The 24,291-nt window shown below is 37.0% G+C and overlaps 2 protein-coding genes and 1 long non-coding RNA gene across 4 annotated transcripts in view; 2 read left to right on the plus strand and 1 right to left on the minus strand.

Annotated features, from left to right (window-relative positions):
- Positions 1 to 18,570, plus strand: part of hoxd3a (homeobox D3a) — a 36,255-nt gene extending 17,685 nt beyond the window's left edge. Inside the window, exons 3-5 of the mRNA XM_052028798.1 lie at positions 10,299 to 10,378; positions 15,240 to 15,776; positions 17,150 to 18,570. Of these exons, the coding sequence (XP_051884758.1) occupies positions 15,293 to 15,776; positions 17,150 to 17,898 (1,233 nt within the window). The 5' untranslated portion in view covers positions 10,299 to 10,378; positions 15,240 to 15,292 and the 3' untranslated portion in view covers positions 17,899 to 18,570. The remainder of the gene's footprint in view (positions 1 to 10,298; positions 10,379 to 15,239; positions 15,777 to 17,149) is intronic.
- On the minus strand, positions 5,186 to 8,845 carry LOC127577859 (uncharacterized). 2 transcript variants are annotated; one of them, XR_007957455.1, is made up of 3 exons: positions 8,784 to 8,845; positions 6,506 to 6,700; positions 5,186 to 5,615 (listed from the first exon to the last, which is right to left on the minus strand). It is a non-coding gene; the product is annotated as an uncharacterized LOC127577859 (long non-coding RNA). The 2 variants fall into 2 exon arrangements; XR_007957458.1 differs by lacking the exon at positions 8,784 to 8,845 and adding an exon at positions 8,600 to 8,647 and having other exon boundaries at positions 6,506 to 6,663.
- Positions 18,571 to 20,964: 2,394 nt separating the features above from the next.
- Positions 20,965 to 22,419, plus strand: LOC127571199 (homeobox protein Hox-A2-like). The gene is made up of 2 exons (XM_052017349.1): positions 20,965 to 21,310; positions 21,674 to 22,419. Exons 1-2 carry the CDS (start codon positions 20,965 to 20,967, stop codon positions 22,417 to 22,419), a joined length of 1,092 nt encoding a protein of 363 aa, XP_051873309.1.
- Positions 22,420 to 24,291: the final 1,872 nt, after the last annotated feature.

Raw genomic sequence — 24,291 nt, forward strand, 5'->3', positions numbered from 1 at the left:
GGGGGAAACGTCCAATCATTGGATGAGTATTCCCTCACCATGTGGTAGTTTTCTTTAATTTGAGAAAGCCATGAAAGTAAAGAAAGGGAGCGATTGTGTATCCAGCTCTGTGAGTACAATTGAAGGTTATCTCCTCGTGCTTTTCTTTAAATTACGATCAAAATAAGTGTGTTAAATTTAAGTTGTTTTGTATAATTTATCTGAAACATTAGAGCTATATTAAAGGATGACGAGTATCCACAATATTGGCTCGTAATTTTAAAGCTAATGGCAGAAATGAATACAAAGGGATAAAGTCCGATGGGGTTCGCGTTATTGTGCTATCTACTCTTCTAAAAGGAGACTCGAGTCAAAAGAGCGCTCAGGAAATCATCATCCGCAACCACACAGCAATTTTAATAGGACACCAGATAGCCACCAAGATACAAGAATGAGAAAACTTATTTCCTTGGAATTTAGGCTTCAATCCGATTTTGTAGCATTCAGCAACAAAAGAAAGTTGGCGATGCCGCTGTTTTCCTGTCCCTTCCCTGCCCTGCAAGCTTGCAGCTGGCTTAGCTGGACATGGTCTGTTTGAAAAGGCGAATTCCACGATTCTTTTGTTCTTTATAGGGTAAGCCGTGTAGTTCTCAGACTTGCACATGACATTACTATAATATATCCACGTCTTGATATTATAAATGAGTGATATTCTCTATTCCATTTAAATCATTGTCTCCATTACAAAACCCTAAGGTTCACGCGTAGCAAAGATGTCCTTTTCTGACGCCTTCATGTTGAGAAGCTGAAAAGGTATTTTACTGAAGTTCGGCTAAACTGTAGAAACAGGTTCACGAAGAGGACAAATTTTCTATTCGATTAGCTGTATTTCAGCCTGGAGGACTGACCTCTAAACCCTTGACCTTTTGGACTCAATCCTACCCTTCGCCTTTTCTATGTGTTTTAACACAGACACTATCTAGTTAAAGCAAAGTGAAATAAGTTCTCACGTATGAACTATTCTAATTTCTGAAACTGGCGAATTGTCCATCCATTCAATAGAAGTGCGGATTTTCGTACGATGCCCGGTGCCACCAAGCTCCACTTTTCTTTGGTCTTCACACCTTGACAAAGCTGAGATTTTAGCTTTTGACTTCACTTGATCTCTGACGAGGATTTTAGAAGCAGATGATTCAATTGGCTTCAATATTCGCTTATTTCTAGACAGTGTGCTTGCACTTTTTCTTTGCTCCTTGAATAAAGCAAGCGTACAAAAACACACCCAAACCTCTAATACTTGCACCCAAGATCCGCACTACATTCTTTCTGTACAGAATGACAATAAAAAGTCATCCTGCCCTATTCATTTGCCTGCATAAAATACTCGAAATCGCGTTATAACATTTGCATCGAATAAAGGTTTGTCAATTCAGCATTCAATCTACTAATAGTACATAAAGCATAGCAGAAAAACACAAAATTGCAGAATGAAATGAGAGTCATGCATTGGAAACAATTCTATTCTCAAGCACAGTTGCATCCATATGATGGATAAAAGTCCGTATAATTTCGTCATTATTCAATTTTTAATTACAGAAGACACATTTTCGACACGAAGCGGACGCAGATCCTATTGTGTTGGTGTTTCGGTCTGTCCCATGTTAATGCTAATATGTATCTCATAATCAACTTGCTGCAAAAGCCACCACTTCTCCCACCACCACCAGCCCCTCCCTTCAAAAAAAATTACATCTCTCTCTATGAAAGTTGAATACAATAGATCTAACCAGGTAACATGAAATTAAAAGTGTTTTCCTAAAGCAGTCTAATCACTAACACTGAGATCCAATGTGTGCGAACAACCAGAATGGGCAGTAATTAATCAACGGCATATATTGTCTTTTCCTTGATACAATCTAAAATGCGTGAGTATATATGTTAAAAGAGGCTGTAAACAGTATGTGCTTTCACTTTAGTGCAATAACTAACCCCTTGAAAAGTAGCTCACTTTTAACCGGAGTTAGCACCAAGGTCAATTGATAACGTCTCACCTTCATTTAAGTATGCAATTTATCAATATTTAACCTATCCAGCCACATGTATTAGTGCAGGCACCGGCTTCAATTTATAATTCAAATGATTTAAATTCAAAGGCTTAATTATTTCAGCTTCTTTCACTATATCATTTGTCAGATAAATACCGAGTACTCAAACATAAGACGTATAGAACATAAAAGTCAACAACATTATGATTTCTGAACTGTTATATCATTCAAAATTCATAACGTCAGATGTAATATCAATCACAATCAATCATATAACATATTTATATCAACGACTGCACAGCACAACTCCCATAACCACATATTACCCTATATATAGGCGTGTGTTGTTTGGATGCATTTATACATTTTTCTGTTGAGGAAAATATTTTTGTATGCAGTCATACATGCACACATGTGTGCACATGTGAATATGTGTTGATATGTTCAGATATACAGGTGTATGTGTATGTATGTAAGACTATATGTGCGTGGGTATGTGATCATCTGTAGGTGTATTTAATGCATTCACTTGTATTTATATCTATGGGTATCAAATAACTAAATGCATGGATAGACTCCACCACCTTTGATTAGTTTATTTCCTCAAATATGAAAACATCTTAAAATGTAGTATAATTAGACAAATCTTAACAAACTAAAACCAAATTATTGTAAGTACACCGCCCGGTTGCTTCGATTCTAGCTTGGAACAAGAAACAGCTGAAAGGAAGGCAAAGAGTCAATACGACCATGCCATAGGCTGGTCATTCAAAGTGGGACAAAGCTGATGCAGCCCATCGCTTCTAAACAGCCATATTTGTTGGTCTTTCCCTTTAGAATGTTAAAATACATTTGCCAGCCTGATAATTCTCAAACGATAAAGACTTTTGCATTTTATGACTATGTCCAGGAGAGGTGGTAAGATTTTATGTATCCTTTTATATTTGATTCGGCCACGTGATTTACTAAATAATTAATGCAGTACGTCCCGAAAGAAACACGGCGTCGTCATTAATCGGCCAAGCAAAGGACTCTATCACACTTGAAAAGTGAACAGATCCCAAGAATATTATATACAAATGGTCCGCTATCAGACTTTGCTGTTGTAGTTCGTTGCCAGAAACTGAAAAATGGAAGCTTGGTAGGTAAACAATTTTAGTTTTGTTTCTGGTAAGATAGCAAATGAATGTAACTGTCATATATATTTGATGAATAGCGCCCTTTGCTTCTTACTATGTGCTACCAGGCGACAGTCATAAGTTGCAGTAGGCTGATATACTGACCTTCTATTCGGATTAGCTTTAACATTTTGGAGCAACTATGATAAACTTCAGGTGCAAAAATTTGTATCTGCTGTACCTTTGAGGTGGGAGGTAAACATTAGTAAGACTGCGGTGGGATTATTATTAAGGCGTAGTTTTGTGTCCTGAAATGGCGTAGATTTTACGGTTTAGTTGTGCTTTATTGCAAACAATGCCGGCTGTCATGGCATCTGCTGCCTATTTGTACACAGCGAAGTAGAGGCCTGAGCTTATATTGAATACCACGAGTCATATATTTTGTGTTCTTTGAGACGTAATGGAAAGTCTGTAAATGAGATTCAGCGAGAACAATTGCAGGTACTTACGTCAACAGAAAATATATTCATGGGCATTTCGTGCCTTATATTTTAGTCAATGTGTTGCTTTAAAAGATGAAACAAATGTTTCCTTTGAACCTACGGATTTGTTTTTACAGTTAATTAGTATTTATTTCTTACAATGGAGGTTAAACGAGTATTCACAAACCCTTAAGTGTGCGTTAGGCTCATTTTAAGAATAAATGGTAGTGATTGATACCTTGAACAAGAACAATTATGGGTACATTTTATAAGGCAATAAATTAACACAATTCTGATTTTCTGTATCTTTGTTAGTGTGAGGGACTGCATTAAAGTATGCTTTACATATATTGTGGATAATAGAATGCAGTAAAGTACAAGAATGATCTGGCTTTTTTATTATTGGCTATTTTGCAGTGACATGCAAACGTTTTATTACCAGGGTAAAGATTAAAAGTATATTGTCAGTAAACATTTTCAGTTATAATACTGAGTAGAAATGTAAAATCTTGCTGTAACAAAAGAGAAAGGATTCTACAATCCAAATCATCATAATTGAAGTAGCAAAGAATGTGATCGTATTATACACCAATAAATATTCTTCAATAACTATAAATTACACTATAGGGTTTAGTGGCATACCATGACAGCTCTGTTCCTCCACCTCTCTCTGAAGGTGTAATTAAACTGTATAAATTACCGTGGCAAATACAGATGTCTTTGAAAAAGGATTTTATTAAATTGACTGGAGATATTTTACAATATGAACCTCCGCATTTATTGCTTCCGTTGCTTTTGTCATAGCGCACTTCTGGAAATTGAATTTGTGCTGTCGTCACGTGTGTAAAGTCGACGTTCGTTTCCTTTTTAAATAAATTATGCATTAAAACAATAACCTATTAATTCAGTTATTCGCCGATGACAAATGCAACGCTGTTTTACTGATGACAAAGCTGCAGTTGTGAAGCCAAGTTGCTTTTTTTTTAAACTCACTTCAACTCAGTATTGTCTATCCTTAAATTCTGATCCAGCAAAGAATCAGGCAGACAAGAATCAATGAAAACGGTTTAATTACAACTTTTTCATTAAATCGAAATAAAGTATTATGGTGTGGAGGGTCAACAATTTCCAACCCTGTTATAAATCACCAGTAGTAATTCCTGAAAGGGCGCAAGGCTGCCGAGGCCAGGCGAAGATTGTAAATCTCTCCGTTTTATTGCTCTATGAACATATGCTGCGGTCGAAGTCGTCTTCGAATCTCCGTTTGATTATATTCCTCGTAAAGCCGAGTTCTCACAGTGGCAAGCATTAGCACTTAGTTGCTTTTTCTTAGTCTCCTCATAAAATTATCAGCGAGGGCATAACTTGCCGTAATAAATTGGTCTATTTACATTTGTGGGGTCGAACAATATTATAACGGGAACTATTTCAAAGTCACAAGTATCTTTAATGATATAAAATATTTATTATCTTTACAAATTCCCATAGCATAGTTGTCATTTTATGGACGATCACCAGAAGATAAAGATTCGAACTTGCTCAGCATAGTTTTGGTGGGAAAGTAATTCTTTAGCTAAACAGTGAGATGTAACCGCTTTATTTCCTTTTAAATAATTTATACTGCAGTAATTGCAAAGCAATATTTCTATAACGACCATATAGAGCCACAGAGGGTAAAGTAATTTAGATAAATGTTGCGTTAAGCCAGCGCTAGGTGCAATAAGGTCATGCATTACTGTCAATAGAAATGTTTTTTATTGCTATTAAATTACAGACAAATGTTTTAGAGGTTAAAATAGTTTCTTGTAGCATTTAACAGAAATATTAAGCAGTTCGATAAAATGCAACTGAAAATTAATTTTCCATAACTAAAAACATTATAATTCAACAAAGCAATTGCAGGCGGAAAAAAAACAAAATAAGAACGGAAGCAGAATGAACCATTTCCAGCGCCCAGTTGCTACTGGTTCCTGTGATTTAAAATGCCTCGCCTGAAAGAGAAAGGGAAAAACCCCGCATTAGTTCCTGCTCTACCGACATCAATTTCACTACATAAATCTACAGTTAAGAACGATGATTAATTTGTCCTGCCAGAAAAGAGAGTAGGTGAGATTGAGCTTCAAGGAAACCTTATCAATGCAGAGTTTTCTATTTTAAAGTTTCCACTTAACTGCTTCAAACCCTAACCCGGGTAAATAGGAAATTCCTATTCATTCGCCGGACTTTGTTGTAAAACACTCCACACTACCTATCCAAACATAAGTTTATTTTGCCGTCATTGCTGAATTTGTAATTTTCTACTCATATTTTGAGGCCAAGTTATAAATAGTGCTTGAAAAATGTTAAAATATTTTAAACTAAATTCAGTAATTTATGTCAATTCTTTGCCTCAGTCGCATTTATTTACGAAATCTAATTCTACAAAGGAACTCCTTTGTACGGTTGAATAAACGGGTGCAATAATTAATTCAACACGCCTGGAACAATGATGATAGAGAATATATGGATCCAGAGACGGCGAAATAGCAATAATATACAAATCTATTGTTCAATTTAGTAAACGTGGTACCGCTCGGATGATGCCAGAGAAATCTAACTTTACCACCTTTTTTTAAGTACAGCACAGAATATTAAATTTTCACTCAACTCCCCATTAGTGTTCATGTAAGAAGTGACTCAAAGCTCCAAACTATCCATATTAAAGAGCTGTTAGTGAGGTAGCGCTGGCTCAACTTACTGGCTCAATCAGAACAATCTGGTAACACAGATCACGTGAACAAATATGCCTGTATTTTAAGGCAGCGCCTATATTTTCTGATTATAAAAGGTATCCGTTGCACTATAAAATTCATAAATGGCAACATTTTAAAGGAATACATACCGGTTTATAAATACCACTTTGTCGTTGGTTGCTCGATTATAAAGTCTCGATTTAGATTTAAAGCAAAAACACCTCTGTACGCCGTTTTTATTGGTAGTTGTTCTTGAGACTGAAGCCATTTCTATCGGGAATACCGTCTGCTTTTCGTATCGAAATGTCTGTAAAGCCGCAAGATCTGGTTTAAGACAGCATTGTCTGCAGACAAACGGCAGAGGATATTATTCGCAGCTGCAGGCTAAGAGATTGTGTTTGGGAAGCACAGATTTATGATAAATTGACACACAGGTAAGCAATCGCATGATAAAATGCAACCTTTGGCAGTAAGTTTGCATAATCCCTGCAGCAGAAGGGCATATTGTTCTTTCCAAATTGTATGAAATTCTGATACAAACGTGCATTGTTTCCATTTCTGTAGAAGCAGATAAGAAAAATGATTTTGTAGCAAAGAAAGTCGATTTTAAAGAACATTTTGCTATTTCACGAAAGTGCGCCATTTGAGAAAGGTTAGATCGGGCAAACCAGAGCAGTCCCAGATTTGTCTTGTGGTTGTATTTTAGCTGATTGTGCAGTTTTATGTAAAATGAAAACGAAATAAAAAGGCGCAGAAACCCAGGGAACTTTTCAAACTGTCACAAGCAAACTTAGATCGTAAATCACATTAATTTGTTGTCTCTAGCTTATCGTCAGGCTGCAGTCTTCTGTGATTTATGCGTTTCAGAAATATATTGCGGGCTAAAGTTATTGCGGCAGCCTGTATAAATTATTTCTCAATTAAGGTTATTGTAGTTCAAGGAAAACAATTTGTGAATTTCGAGGAACTTAGTATAACAGTAGTTCAAAATTTATTAAGTACAGAAGATCGAGTATTATTTTATCTTATTGCGGTCACGTCTCTGCAACTGATTAAGTTCAATATTTTTGTAATTATGCACTTCGTTTAACCAGTTTTTGTAAAAGATGAAATCATCCCGTTTTGACTCCATTCGCAAATAATTAGGCAACCGTGTCAGTGGAATTTAAATGCTAAATGTTAACGTAGTTTTTTTTCTCTCTTCCAGTTCCAGAAGCGCATTCACTTACTTTTGTTAAATACTATCTAGAATACAGCTGTATTACTTCCCATCTTAAAGTACAAAGTGTCTTGTAATTTCCACGCCTAGACACCATACCTTAATGTTATTCCCGTACCTAAGATGTTTTTTTTGATAAGGGTATAACGTAGGATCTAAAGTATGATTGAAGTTGCTGTTTTTAAAATTAAATCCATTAAACAGTACATCTATTGTATTAATCGGTGTAATTATGAAGGGAGTTCCACTATTTTTTTAATGTAAATAGTACATGTAAGTTATCCAAATCGTTGTGTATGTATCTGTTTGGGGCATTTTCTCAGAATGTCCACAGGTATTAAACTTGTGTCGTTGTGTGTGTGTGTGTGTGTGTGTGTGTGTGTGTGTGTGTGTGTGTGTGTGTCGTTGTGTGTGTGTGCGTGTGTGTGTGTGTGTGTGTGAGTGTCGTTTTATGTGTGTGTGTCTGTGTGTGTGTGTGCGCGCGCTCTTCGGTCGGTTAAAAAAAAACTTTTGAGTCGAACATTTTTCATTGCTGCATGCCTCGAAGCTGCTGGTCTGCCATGTTAGTCAGCTAAATCCAATTACTGTGAGTAGCATTTCATTTTGCTCGATGGGGCCACTCACTTATAACTTCACCTAAAATTTCAATAAACATCTCTACAGCTCTCGCCATGGTAACTATCAACATTTACCTGATAGTCTGGCTTTAAACTTTTCATCTCTGAATAAAGTCAAAACTTTTCAGGCCCCAGTACAGTAACTGCCTTGGACTTAGAGGTGCACTCGGCTGCAGTATGTTCTGGTGGGCGGTGAACTTAATAAGTACATAAATATTCTCGACATTTTCCAGCCAGCCCAGTTTAGCAATTTAGTAAAGTGACGAAGAAAGTTTCCAAAACTTTCCATGTACTTATTTTACTAACACTATTTACATGATCAGACTGCATATAAGGTTTTAGGGCCGCAGTATTAGAGCTCGCTCGCACTTCTGCGAAATTAATAAGCAAGATGATTAAAAACTTACCGTTCAGACCATGGCTGAGCACATTTATCAAAACCACCTGAAAGCAACCAACTGTTTAAAGTTTGTCCAGCTTACTGGTTTCCTTGGAAAGTAGCGAGTTTACTCTGCAAATACTTACTTCCAGTGATTACAGAGAAATAAAAGCTTATAAATTGACGTATGGCCACGTGAATACATTACACACATTATGGTGGGAGGCATTGGATCCAGGACCTAATGCCTTGACGACTGTGATTTGGATCCTCTTCTAACTTCAAATTATATCGACACAAGTTGGTGAGGCTAGTTTGTAAGGTGCTGCGTCTTAGTGGGATTAAAGAGGGATAGAGAAACCATGGTGAAGTTGTGTGATGGGCTGTATTGTGAGGTAGTGGAGGCGCTTCCGTTGGTTGTTCATTAAGTGGTGAGTTATTGCTGTATAAGCCAAAGGTCATTTCAAAGGCTTATGACTCTTACATTTTGTCAGCTAATGACTGGGATTTCTTTGTGCATTTGATCTGCCACAGTTGCTGTTTTTCTTAAGTGTATTTCTAAATTAAAGCATGCATTTTAACTCGGTATAATATTCAGTGGTACAATTTCTGCACGACCAGCTTCGGTGTATGTTCTATCTGCCTCTTTCACGGGAATTTGGAATTTGGAGCCTACTTGGAGGCTCCAGGAGTGCTATGTTATTGCATTTTAGTGACTTTTTGTACAACCAAGTTGTTTCTGTTATTATGAATATGCCCAATCGATATAAAATAATACGTACGTGATGTTTGGTATCCCAATGACAAAGCATAACCGCCTGTCAATATAATACATTATTCATGAGTTTTATATATGGCGCCAGGCTCTTTCTTGCAATCCTCCATATTTGTATTGTTTTGTGCGTTTATGTTAAAATGTTCGACAACACCGACAGGTTTTCATTAAGTACACATATCTAAACATCAACGGGAAAATAAATAATTATAGAAAGGAGGCATATTGATATCGTCAGGTTGGAGTAGGTTTGAGGAAACTGAAAGACTACACGATACAAATTCGAGATTTTTATTCAATACGTTGTTTAGGCCCGTCTTCTATGAAAAGATCTCCACAGATATACTTTTCTAGCAACGTGTATAAATCCACCCTTAAGGGACACTTCTGATTCTCTAATTGCGAGTTTGGATATAAAATCCTCGATGCTATTAATAGATTTATCATTTGACAATAACAATTTGAATTAAGAAAACCGCTTGACATAAATGTATGGTTATTGTATTCAAATTCTCGTGAAGCTTTATTTGTCAAATAATTCCCAAAAATTCAAATTCTAATCTTTACCATTGTTAAACCTACTTAACCCGTTCTTTCACTTCTTAAAAATTCACTGACAACGTGACTCCCAGTCATTAATCACACAACATTGCAATCAGTAACACTTTGTTTCTAATTTTCGAAGGAAAAAAATAGTGCTTAGTTTATTTCTGCTTTCGTTTAAAAACTAATCAAATGCGATAGTTATTGTGTTAAAGCCCACAAGGAAGCATTGTTTTTAAGACTTCTTAACACAAACAATAAAACATTTCTTATTAAAAAATGAATCTTCGCCGACTGCTGCTGGTTGTTTTCTTTGATAGAATCCGGGGAGGTGGCCTGAAATATATGTGATATACAAAAATATTATTAATGCATTTGGAAAAAAAACTGTAATTACATTTTCTTTCAGAACAAAGCCAGCGGCCCTTGGTCATTCCGGACAAATTCCAAATTCAATCCAAAGAAAAGCAGATAGAAACATTGCGTGTGGTGAGTTGTTTGATTTTTGATCCTTTTTGCTTTTAACCACACTGAATTCCGTGCTCCTTTGGATTCTGTGTGTAATTGAGATTTGCCAGTGGAGAACTAGTTCGTAATTTTATGTCATGGCCATGAGAAAACATATAGAATAAATGAAACACGTTGTTTGAACAGGCAGGGACGCGATCTTTGGATTCTATATGTATGGCTCTTCTCGAGTTATCTGTCACGATCTGTTTCTACTTTGTGCTGGAACCATAACTTTTGTAAATTGATCGGTAATTCTAATAGCTAGGGTTGCATCTGTTAATACTTTTAAAATGTAGATCATATAGGCCTTCGCTATAGCAAATAGAATTGAAAATAAGATAAAGTGAACATTTGCTTAAGCTCACCACTTTACTGCTATTCTTCATGCAGAGAATGAGAAATGTGTGTAGTCGGTCTTTAAATCTGGGCCCGTTTCGTTAAGCCTGCATTATTTATCCAGAAGAAAGATTTATGAAGTCTTGGAAAGTGATTCGTTCGAACTGTAATGTTGCCTCCCTCCCGTTACTTTTACTCTTGTCCTGGTTACATTGTTGCTTAATCTTTCTCATTAAATACAAAATTGCATATTCGTTTTCATCAAAATTCCTTCTTTTACATCTTACATCAGTCTTAGTTAAGGGATCGACACATTTGCTTTATACCAAAGTACATAGTTTATAATTAAAGACTTATAAACCCAGCACATGTTGTAATTTGGATATAAGGGCCACATAATTCATGCAGTCTTGGCTGTCCACAGTAAACGTGAATAAAGTAAACTTCCTAAAAATAAGTTGAAAGGTGAATCGGGATGCATCTTTCTTTTATGTAATCTCTCTAGCAGCTTGGATTGCTGTACCAGGGTCCTACGAAGAGCACCGAAATAATTCCATTTTAAATCCAAGTTTTTAAACATCTACGGAGTAGGAACCAGCAGCAGATTTGGAGGAGAATGCGTGATTCAATTTGAAATATGGGCAGATGTGCCGACCCAGCCGAATTCCTTGTCAGAAATGATCCACAAAGTATAAACAAAATCAATTTAGTTAGATTTCAAAAATAATTCTCTTCTCGCGAGCAATGGCTGGGGGCAATAACTGTTTTCGTAGGGATTTTAACAAAACATATCACATGATTAAATAAGTTGTAGCATGTTATGTTTAAAACCACCAAGCAGATTACATTACACTGAATACGCCCGCTAGTCGCTGAGTATAACAGAATAAAAACATACGTTTTCAGTTTCCCCCTTTTTTTCTGACTTCATACCTGAAATCAAATATTTGATTTCAAATTTGGCTCCCAGCTTGCATTTATCAAAGACAATTTTCAGATCCTCCAGCTCGAGCCATGCGATTCTGCTACATGTGGAAAGTTTGTCAGCTAAAACGTATTTAAAATTCCTGGACTACTTTCAATGCCTTATATAAAATCCTACAAGAGCTGGCGAAACGCCTCGTAGGTAAGAAACTTGCGGAGTATGGACATTCTTTTTCTGGCCTTTCCTCCTACGCTCTAGCTATTTTACACTTCTGAAGATAGCAGCTCTTTGGAAAGTGTTTTTTCCCCATTCTGTAGTGAAGCGTTTACGACTATGGCATAAGCAGCCATAAATTTTGCGTAGCACATAATGACAGGTGCATTGATATGCACTGCGAGGATTCTGGCTTCTTAATAACATTAAATTGCCCACCCTTAGGAGATAGCTTTTAAATTCTTAAGCTAGTCGGCTACTCTATTAATACATGACTGAAAGTTAAAATAAAACGGAAGTAGTTATTTGCTTGGTGTTTGAATGATGTAACTGCTGTTCAGACGCCCAGCCTTATACAAATGAAACAGTACAAGAAACACAGGGAACATAGATAGGTAAAATATAACAAATGGTGTGATTTTGATGTGTCCTTGCGTATAGAGCGATGTCACAGAAGTTTAACTTGTGTTACACCGCCCTCCACATGAGACTTGAAATTTTCGACAATGGGAAATGGAAATTTAGCTCATTGTCCTCCATCGGTTTATGGAACAGCACCGTCCCCTCCTTAGGCCTTCTAGTTTTTATCATTTTTGAACTTACATTTTACACTTATGCTAACCAAAGACACCTAATAATTTGCTGCTTTATTTTTCGGCCATGCGTTCCGCGATTGTAGATCATGCATCTGGGAACGCACCGAAAAAAGTGATGGTCAATACCAAGGTGTTACTTATCAAACCCCTGTATTAGGTGATGCACCCTTGCATTTAGAAAACATGTAAGGTAAGAAAGATCTGAAAGATGAACGCAGAAACAGTTGACCATTGTCCAAGTGATTTATGGCCCGTGGCTGCGATTTAGGTTCAAGCAGAGTTCACAAGCAGTTGGTGTTTCTGAGCCAGATCTGCAGCTTCACCAGTCTTTTCACATTACCTTAATATTAATGTTAGTTTTGATTTTCTAAAGATAACACTTTCAAATGCACTACAAACGAGGACGCTGGCTGTGGTGGCGAAGGTTCAGACCCCATGGCAGTAAATAATACTGGGTTACTTTCTTATCTCTCACACATAATGCTGATTAGATGGAGGGACGGGGTGGGGCAAATAGAAATGTAATTAGATTTCAGATAAAAAGTCAAGCAAAGGGCAGAAATCTAATGCCAAATTTATTAAGCTAAAATGGCGAGCATGGACATGACGGGAAAGCTGGGTAGCAGAATACAGTAAAATATATCGAAATGCCTCGAAACAAGTAACGTAAGCCCGAAAGGAAAATAAAACATTGAATTACTTCTTTGAAAAGAACAGCAGAGATGTGCACGTGTGCCTAGCTGCAACTTTGGAGGCCGCAGATCATAAACCTCATATTTCATGTAATGTCAGGTCTTGTATGGCTGAAGGCTTCTTTTCCAAATGAATAGAAAATCTATTTGTGACGTGATATAGTAACCAGATAAGTCATACGTCCAATACTTGTGACGGTTTATACAACAATGTTTTATTTAAATGGTTTTATAGACTAAGTATTATATTTAAAACTTAAATCCAGGTCAATCATCTTCGTGTTATGTTTCAAGTTTATGTATTTCACTGCGATTTGTTTTAATGTTGTTTTGACCATCGCACTAATCGCACCAATAACCTTCCAGTTTAATACATAACTTACGGCAATCTAAACGAGAACAAGGCACTTGCTTCAATCAAAAGGGCCTGATTTTATTGCTGACCACAACAACCAACCCCCAACCCTCCACCACCACCTCCCCCCACGCCCCCCACGCCCCACACCGCCCAGTTCACGCAGACATCGGCCTTTTGGGAGGTTTCCTTACCACGTCAGGTTAATTCTGTTTAAAAAGGCTTTTGCCAAGAGTTTGCGGGAAATTAAATGTAATTAGCTTGCTAATGCCTTTGCAAATAACTAAAGAACGTTTGTCTGATTGGCACTAGGGTGGAAAGAGTGGATATATAAATACATATCTAAAGTCTATATTATAAATTGTGATATCTCAGTTTGCTTATATGTCATATAGCTTATTTAGCCAGTTTTTGCTCCAGTTTCAAAAGTTTAATTTTCTTGGTCTGAATTCGGTTCCAATATCATCAAACGTCTGTTGACTGAAAAGCTGATGGTTAGTTAATGCTAAAAAAATGCATTCATTCGCGTTTTATGTTTCAGTTTAGCTAGCTTTTGTGTTTGTTTATCATAAATCTATTGAAATAGGTTTATCCAATAATATGTTATTTTGTAGACAACGGCATAAGTTAAAGATGCTGTAACAGCAGAGTGCAAATGCTGACTTAGTTATTTCTCTGTTTTAATTAGAACAAAGAGTTTGAATAGATGCTAGTTATACTTTAACTACAATGCCTATCCCCTGTCATAAAGTAAAACGTGCAACAGAAAGAAACATTCGCTTAAAACAAACCTCTCTTACGTTGAAGAAAAAGAAGCCAACAATGGTGAAGGTACACTTCGCTGGTTTTTCAGGTTTTGGAACTGGTCCGATCCATCATGTCGTGTGTAACAGCGTCCACAGAATAAAACGGTCTGTACCCGCAGCAAATGCTGCAGGCAAATAAGTCGCCTGTGACTGTGGTTTTTTCGCTCTTTTTAAGAGGGGCCTTTTTGTTTCTCACCATGATAAAAATGGCCTCAATCAGTGAAGTCAACTGGAATAGCACTGTGTGTCCCACCGAAATCCACTTAGATCAAGCATGACAGCGACATATCTAGCGTTCTGTAATTTCCATTAACTTTGCGGTTATGGAATAAGGAAACAGTATAACGTTTGTTTTTTTTTGTTTCTACATTATGTAATATATTTCAGATGGTACAGCTCATCACTTTTCTTAACATTCCTTTATATTATTATTTGGTAAATGAATGAAAATAGAGGCGTTATAAACGGATAGTCTGTCTGTAGTGGATCTCAGTAAGTGGATAATGCAGTGTACATTCAAACAATAATAATAAATTGCCAAAGAAGTGGAAAGCAATTGCAATCATTCAACATCATTTGAACTATGAGCATTTTATACAGTTTTTGCAAATTATCACTAAGAGCTGAGTATATAAACTGAAGCTAATTGCTTGCAACTCAGGAAAGCACCAACTCTTAAATCTATTAGAAAATTATAATACTCTCCCTGAAATTGTCACATAATGTATTTTACATTTCACCAAATTAATTGTCTCATAAAATAATAGTTCTCAAACTTGTAGGAGAAGAAATGATCAAATCTGCTAATGGCAGGATTGTGAAATGTTATTCATGGGATTTTTTATTTTATTTTATAGGCTGAATTATTTATGTTCCTAATGTTTCACTCTTATTGTGTTTTGTTTCATAATCTCCAGGAGCTCTGCATTCTGACGATTGTTGTAAACGTGCTGTGTGATCAAAGGTGTCAATGCTATTCGATAAGGGTGTCAAGACCCTGTCATTTCAAAATAGCGAGATGCAAAAAACAACTTATTATGACAACTCTGGAATATTTAGTGGTTACTCCTACCAAAAATCTAATACATACAACTACAGCTCTAGTCATCAAGCCTACCCACCATCATCTGTTGACAATGATTATCAGAACTCAACGTGCCCAATTCAAACATCCAGTGCTAGAGCCCCAACCCATAAGCCCACTGATATAAATGGCAGCTGTATGAGAACAAGTGGCAGTCAAGGCACTGCCCAACTTCCAAGCATCAGTGAGCCACAACAGCCACCTCCTTTGCCACCTTCACCCAATGGAAGCAACACTGCAACTCAGAAAAGAACCAAGTCCATTCCAAATTCTTCCACCAGCCCAGCTACCACCCTTACCAAGCAAATCTTCCCATGGATGAAAGAATCGCGACAAAATGCCAAGCAGAAAAACAACTGCACAGTTGCAGGTATCTTTCTGTAGTATTTTTTTTACTTTAAACTGCATCAGGCGTCTTAAAAATGGGAAAGTTTATCAAAGAATGTCACATGTGGGTGGGAGTAGTTTATCAAAGAATGTCACATGTCGGTGAGAGTACTTTCCTTCCGCTTTGTAGCTAATGGCTGATAAAGGTAAAGGGACCATCCAGAGCTTTTTAACAACCTTCTGTAAATTTTCTTGCATTTAGTGGTCTCAGTAAAGATATAGACAAACTAAAATATATCCAGTTGAATAAATAATATTTCCTAAGAGGAAATGAGGAATGAGGATGGCAGGCACTTTTAAAAATGTAGACTTTTCTGTTAGGTTCCTGGAATTACAATTTATGCAATTCTTGGAAATGGCTCAAATTGTTCCACGATCTCAGTGGGCATAGCCATAGGTGGACAAGCCCAAACAAATACTCCACTGTAAAGATTTTGCTTGTATCTCTTTTATATCTCCATTAATTTGAACAAATTTAAACCCATTTTACACTTTCATTCATTTACAATGCCTGAAAATTCAGAAGGTTGAAATCATTTGACCTCGGTATACTTTAAATGTCTGATTGCACTGGAAAACATACTTCGTATCCAAATTACATTCTGATGGGAACTCTCATTTGTTATCACTGTGATTTAAATGACAATAGCTATACATTGCTCAATATTTACAAAAAAAATGCACATCTAGACTACAAGTCACAGCATCATAATTCCCATGGAAAAATTGATTTTTACTTTACAAACTATTCATAAAAGGGGACCTTTTCTTCTCCCTTATAATATTTTGTTTGGAGCGGATTTACTGGTTATCCCTAATTTCAGATAGTTACCTTCATCAGACAGACTAAATGTGATCTGGGAACAACAAAAAGCAAGTTTTATATTGCAATATTCAGAGTAATTTCTTAAGTATATATTCTCATTTAAATTAATTTGCACGAAAGTCATATTTTATCATGTTAATGACATTTCTGGTGGAAACTCCCAAAACTGCATTTAGCATTTGGAGTATGTACTAATGATATTAAACAATTCGCATTTACAGTGTGCAATATTTGCTATGGGCCCAGGATATCCAAAAGTTGATAACACTAGTGGTGTTACTAACTCTAGCAGTGTGGTAAATTATATGTTGCTATGTTACAGTATTTATTACCTGTGGGTTATATTTATACCTCTTACACAGTCAGCCCTGGCAACATGTGGTAGTCTGGAGGAGAAAAATGGTTGAAGAATTGTTTTTCCTTCATAAATGTATTAGTTCCATATCAGAATAATTATATTGCAGAGTTCTGTATGGAGGATGTGTGTTTGTACATTTATGTATAGGTATTAATATGTTTTCATTCTGTAGGAGACAATTGTGAGGATAAAAGCCCACCAGGCCCAGCCTCCAAGAGAGTCCGTACAGCCTATACCAGTGCACAATTGGTTGAATTGGAAAAGGAGTTTCATTTTAATCGTTACCTGTGTCGTCCTCGCCGAGTTGAAATGGCAAACTTATTAAATCTAACTGAACGGCAGATAAAGATTTGGTTCCAAAACAGAAGAATGAAGTACAAAAAAGATCAAAAGGCCAAAGGGATCATGCACTCGCCAGTTGGACAGTCTCCAGACAGAAGTCCACTTCTAAATGCTCCAAATAATATTGGATTCTCAAACCAGCTCCCCACCGTCAACACTTTGAATTACGAAGCTCATTCTCCAACATCCTTCAACAAATCTCAGCAAAATATGTATGGCTTGGCTGCTTACACAGCACCTCTTAATAGCTGCCTACCCCAGCAGAAAAGGTATCCAGGCGCAGAGTATGACCATCATACAATGCAGGGCAATGGTGGCTTTGCCAACCATAATTTGCAAAGCAGCCCTGTGTATGTTGGAGGGAACTTTGTTGATTCGATGCCAGCTTCTGGTCCGATGTTCAACCTTAGTCATCTTCCTCATCCTTCATCAGCCACTGTGGACTATAGTTGTGCTGCTCAAATACCAGGCAATCACCACCATGGACCATGTGATCCCCATCCCACATACACAGATCTGACTACTCATCACACAGCTCAGGGAAGAATTCAAGAAGCGCCCAAACTAACACATCTGTAATGGACTAGCACGGTCTGCCAAGCGATGCTACTTCGCTTTTTTATTACCTCATTTGTATCAGATATTCTCCTGCTATGAGACTGCCACAGTATTTGTCCATCACTCATTTTCTATCCACCACATTGCTTTTCCGTGTTTATTTAAGGGTCTACACATCAGCCATCCCTTTCAATAAGATCCTAGCATAAAACAGAATGCAAATAGAGGAACAATTGCTTGAAATAGGTGCTTTTGAAGGTAAGACATACAAAGTCAGTCTTCAGCAAACCCTTCATAATGTGAATTTTAAAGACTAGTGTTCTATACAGTCCACTTTGGTGGTATTCTGTCTAACTGGTCTTACTGCTCAGAACCTCAGCTATGTACTTTTCAGTAATGAACAAACTGCATTCAGCGTCATTGATATGTATTTATTATTTTAAGTCAATATCAAAAAGATTTTTCTATCACTTATTTATCCTTGTCTTAATGTATTTATGTGAAATTTATAGAGCTTATACAATCTGACTTTGACCTGTTTGATCCATGTCTGTTACAATCATATTTCTCCTCTTTAGTAAACCTGGGTTTAAACTAGATGAGAGGATAGTTTTTTGAGCAGTTGTATCAGTGGCTGGTGTTTGTAGATTATGTAAGGATTATCTCTGAAAGCAAATTGTAAGTTATGACTGTAGTAAATCAGAGAAAATGTGACACTACAGAATAGACAACACATTTCTATAAGAATACTTTATTTCAACTGTCTGGTACGATTTCAACAGATATTTAGAATAAAACGGTGTTCTTTGAACAAACATGTAGCCTTCATTTATGAATGCACCACACCAGCTTTATGCCTCGCCATCTTGTCTCTGCGCTTCTCATTAATACACCACTACAGTCAAAGGTTGGGAACTGAGCTGTTTGTGCCGAGCTGCTTTCTGTGTTAAAATGAATTTCCAAGACGATACACTGTCATGTCCAAATGCGACATCATGTGACAAGTATGACTTTCTGTTTTTATCTAGAAATATAATGTTGATACATTCAAAAGAAATGTTAAGAGACGGGCACACAAAATAACAGGGTGGAAACAGAAAGAATGGAGAAGAGGAAGAAAGAAATTGTGGCAAAACAGCAGGATGTAACTAGGGAGGGGAATAATATCAGACATTGGTTATCTTAATGAATCCTGTCTATTATTCTTTGCTTTGCTTTTCCTAAATATTAGGAATTCATGCCATATTAAATGTTTCCATTGATATAACTTTAAGCATAAAAGTTAATTTAGAAAATAACGTTGCAAATCAAAGATAGTCCGCATTTTCCCAGCTAGCTGTAATTAATGCAAAGAATATTACTGTGTTTGGGAGACAACAGTACTACGCTGTTTCATCCGATGCTGCCCGGGTCAATTGGCCCAGTGTAGCGCAGGGCAGTGAGCGCCCGCGGGAGCCGAGGCAGCTCCAGGGCGCTGGCTGCAGTCTCCTTCCACACCAGTCACCCGCAACCCCGACCCCCGCACCGCCATTTTGTTGATAAGCAGAGCAGGGCCGTTGATATCCCTCCAGCAACAAAGACATCTTCCCACGCAGTGAAAAAAAAAGTGCATGTCCGTGTTTTAAGTGGCAAATAAACAGTTTACTTTCCAAGGGCGCATAGATTTGAAGCCGTCAGCGCTTTGGGGAAGACAGCAATCTAACTACCTTTCGTTGAGTATTGTTACATTAGAAAAGCAGCATAATATTTCAATTCTCTCTTAATTTAATTTAATTAAGTTCCTTTAATTCCCTTCATTTAAAACTTCTAATGACAAACTAGTGCTAGATATGGATGCAGTGCAGATTACAATGCACAACAAACAGCTCCTGAGCGGCTTGTAGTCATCATTAACGCCAACGCTGGAAAGGAGTCCTTCAGCCTTGTTTTCTTATTATACCACCCACACGACAAAACATGCCAAATGTTGCCTTTCCAACAGAAAGGAGTAAAGTCACCCACTCACTCCACAAATCTCTGAAAGGCAACACAAATCCATTAGAATTACACAAAGAAATGCAATGCTGCACTTTGATTTTTGAGCTCGAAACATACTGTGAATATGAGTGGAAAAAAATAACAAATATTGTGCTTACTAATTTGCTAATAATGTATTACAGAATGCGCAGCCTAGGGGTTTAAGTGGCAAATAATTTACAAATATTGTTATAAAATGTGGAAAGTTCGTAAATCGCGACAGCTGTATTCAGATAGAATCCCCGAGATGTTACTTCACAAAGATTTAAAGAAATGGCTTGTGGGTGTTTATGAAAGCAACAAATAACATATGAACGAGGAGTCATTTGTAAACAGGGCGTGCTGCTCCAGATGGGGTGAGTTGGATAGTACTTGTTGAGACTGTACAGACACCGAATAAATTGCACAATTAAAACAAATTCTCATGGCCCAAAGGGGAAAAAGAAAGTAAAGTTGGAAATGTTTACCATGCTAGTTTATATTCATGGTAAAATCCAGAGTGTGTCTGAAAGTAATTCCCCTATTTGGCTTTGCCAGCTCCAAGTGTCCAGCGTACTGCTTTGACCACAGCTTGTGTTCATTCTTCTATGAGGAAGAGTCTTGCGATGTCTGTCACAGCTCCGAAGATTAATTGATTTGCCGTTTATTACTCCGCACCATACATTTGTTAGCAGGACTCTAGACTCCAGTGTTCTTTTCTGCTCCATGATGTAGCCACCCACCAAGAGAATATTTTGTAGTCGTACATTTCTACTTTATAAAACCGCTTCTTGACTACCCTACATTATATAATATGACCCGTAGAAGGCAGAGGAAATGTTACCCACACCTTTATATATTTTATTTCAGAATCATTGAGAAAGCCGGTCTTATTTTCCACTCTTGCCATTGGTTAAGGCGATCATGTGACGAGAAAATCAGCCTCATCTCAACGTCGTGACCGTGTATTCAATAGACATAGTTTAATAATAGGACGGTCCCTTAGCATTTGCAATCAGTATATTTTATAAATATACATTTTCAAAGAAATTGTCAAATAAGCAATTTTCTACCGATTCTGCCCGAGCAGAAATGAACAACGAATTTGAACGAGAGGTTGGTTTTATCAATAGTGAGCCATCGCTTGCCGAGTGCCTGACATCCTTTCCTCCTGTAAGCGAGACATTTCAAAGTTCATCAATCAAGAACTCGACGCTTTCACATTCGACACTGATTCCTCCTCCTTTTGAGCAGAGCTTCTGCAGCTTGGACCCTGGTAACACACACCAAAATGGGAAAACCCACACTTCAAAAGGCATTGGTCGGGCCACGTTAGGGGACAAACCTCTGGAATATCCGTGGATGAGAGAAAAGAAAAACCACAAGAAAAAAACAGTCCCTGCGCCAGGATCATTCTCGTCTTGTTCTTCCAATGAAGGTCGGGTCAATAATATTTATTTGTATTTTTTTAAATTTGGTGTTCAGAGGTCGTGGTTCTTTTTAAACAAAGGTCATTTCTGAAGCAGAAACAAACGTTTAATTGACTGAAAGGTGTCATAGCTGCAAAATGCTCATCCCTTCCCCCAACAATATTCAAAAAGGTAAAGCTCTCCTGATCTTGTGTAAGTACCAACAACTGGACTATACTGCAGACAAGCAGCTGTATCATCTTTCTCTTGCCCTGCCTGGGCCATTACTTAAATGGAAACCTCCTGTATCACGGAGACGGCCATTTTATGTTGCTGGATTATTTGGTTAAAAATTGTGATGATTTATCGAAACTTTTCTTTGTTTGTTACAGAAAACGAAGAGCTTAATGAACCGGATAACGGGAGTCCTTTTGACAGCTCCAGGAGACTACGAACCACTTACACTAACACTCAGCTGTTGGAGCTTGAGAAGGAATTTCATTACAACAGATACCTTTGTAGACCACGGAGGGTAGAAATCGCAGCTCTCCTCGATTTAACAGAAAGGCAAGTCAAAGTCTGGTTTCAGAACAGACGCATGAAACACAAGAGACAAACTCGATTCAAACAAAGCCAAAATGCTGATTCAAAGCGCCATTTTGCCAACAATGTTAATCAGAGTGGATTTTCCACGAGAAGTTTTGAGACACATGTAAATAAATCTTTGAATTCAATAGACAGTGAAAACATTACAAAGCAAGATATTTGTGGTCTTACACATAAAGATACATTGAGCGATATCAGCAGTGACTTGCTCAGTGTTGTTGGCACTTCTCTGATCTCCACTGAGGGAGCCCAGAGCCATACTTTCCATCAGGGTTCAGATGAAACAGACTGTCTGCTACCTATGCTGAAGAACTGCTCGGCTGGAACAAGCCCCAGCAGTCCGGAGAGTTTCAGTATCCCATCTCTGGAGGATTTAGACAAAATTACAATCGAACCCCGTCTAGATCTGATAGAAGAATTACCTCAAATGTCTTTGTTGGAAAACGAAGGCACACTAGTTATTCCGTCTAATGTTTTTGACTTTTTAAGTGACAGTTTTAGTTCCAATGATTTGCAGCAGCTGCAGTTTTAGTTCGAATTCCAGCTTATGCATACACACTCTGCTGAGATACTTTAATAAGTGTTATTTCCAGTAACTACGAACTAAAAGTCGTGCCATTTATTACAAGCCTCTTAGTCCAATACATAATCAACTCCGGACTTCCAGCTCATACCTGCATTATGCCATGAATGAAAAAAAAGAGTTCAGAACAAATTTAATGAAGTGCAAGAAATAAAATTATTTTCAATATTTTATTTTGAATATAAATATTTCAAATATTGCACATTTTCCAAAACTAATTACATGTTCTTAAATAACAAATTATATATTGCTTTGTGTAAAGAAGTATCAACATAAAAATATGCAAGCAAAAATAAAGTCTTGCATTTAAATGTCTATCCTGACACTACTGATCACTTTCAGCCCAGTAGATGATCTGCGTCAGTCCAAAATCCAAATCAGCGATATTCCTGGAAAATAACAAGAAAAAGTATTCAACAGCTAGTAAACAACAGTAATAATAATTGTATTCTGGCTCAAACAAACTTCACTGTTTGTGTTAAAAATATCGTTGCTTATAACAGAACAATTGGTGGTGACAGAAAAAAGGCATTAATTATAAATTGTGGATCTATTTTTCCCTTATTAACCTTAACGTAGTGTTTAAAAAATCTGGCTTTAGAAATAACTACAGGATTGATTTTTTCAAGCTGCATTGTGAATCTTTATTCATAATTAAACATCAAGGCTACTTCTGACGTTTAATGTCCAAAACAGCTCGAAAGGTCCTGATCATCCGCACCATACAATGTATAATTATCAAGATAATCTGTTATTACAGTGTGGTTCGTAAAGAAAACTCTTCGCAATCCCAAGCGAACCATAAGCAAGGAAAGGCGCCATTTTGTTAGACTAACAAAATTTAGCAGCTGAATAGTCAAATACATGGGTACCCATTTAGAAGAGATGGCAGAAAAAAGCTCCATAAATAACTGGATTTCCAGTATCCAAGTAGGGTACCTCTGAAGAAATGCATAACTTTTAGAAATATAAACAAGACATGAATAAATCTCTAACGCTGAATGTTAGAAAACAAAACAAAATGATATTTCAAGCGGTCATCATTTCTTTATGTTCCATAATTTTTGGCTTGATTAGCACATTACATGGTTTGTGTACATTTCCAAATGTTGTGCATTTCTTCGCCGAAAAAAATGAATGGTAAAGTTCCAACTCTAACAAGTTAAAACATTTCCGTGTAATAAGTGACTGTTGATAAGATCGGCCCTGCAGAGCAATTGCCAAAACCTTGATCTAAAAATTCTTGTATTCTCAAAAATATTTCCCCAAGCCATTTATCAATTGAATTCACGACTTCATGAAATTTATTGCGCATGCTATTGGCTGAAAATTGTGTAGAAAGGAATAAAATGCATCACAGTCTCAGCCAGAAATTCACGAGTTATTTCGAAGATGCAAATCATTTTCCTGTTTCTGAAGGTGAACACGTGCTTTATAAAACGTCTACCTTACGCGACCAGCAGACAAAGAATAACACTCTACTTAGAAAATAATGCAGTTTTTAAGTCCTTAACACGCCCACACACATTTTTGTTGGTAACCAATGCTGACTGTGTCAGTATTGCGCTTTGAAACACCCACAATGCACATTTGTAATGCCCAATAAATATTTATTTTTCAAAAATCCTTTTATGTCTTTTTTTACTAGAGAAAACGCCGTTCTGTGAACAGTCCAGTCATAGGTGTCTGTTTTTTTTAATCATGCAGCATCATGCTTTTTATTGCTTAAACACTTAAGGAATGGTCGGTATGTCGTTTCACATTTCAGGATCAACTGTCACTATATTAAAGTAGCAAAGATTTTTTTAAATTTAAGTTTGT

This window comes from Pristis pectinata, chromosome 1 (assembly GCF_009764475.1).
Source record: "Pristis pectinata isolate sPriPec2 chromosome 1, sPriPec2.1.pri, whole genome shotgun sequence".
NCBI lineage: Eukaryota > Metazoa > Chordata > Chondrichthyes > Rhinopristiformes > Pristidae > Pristis > Pristis pectinata.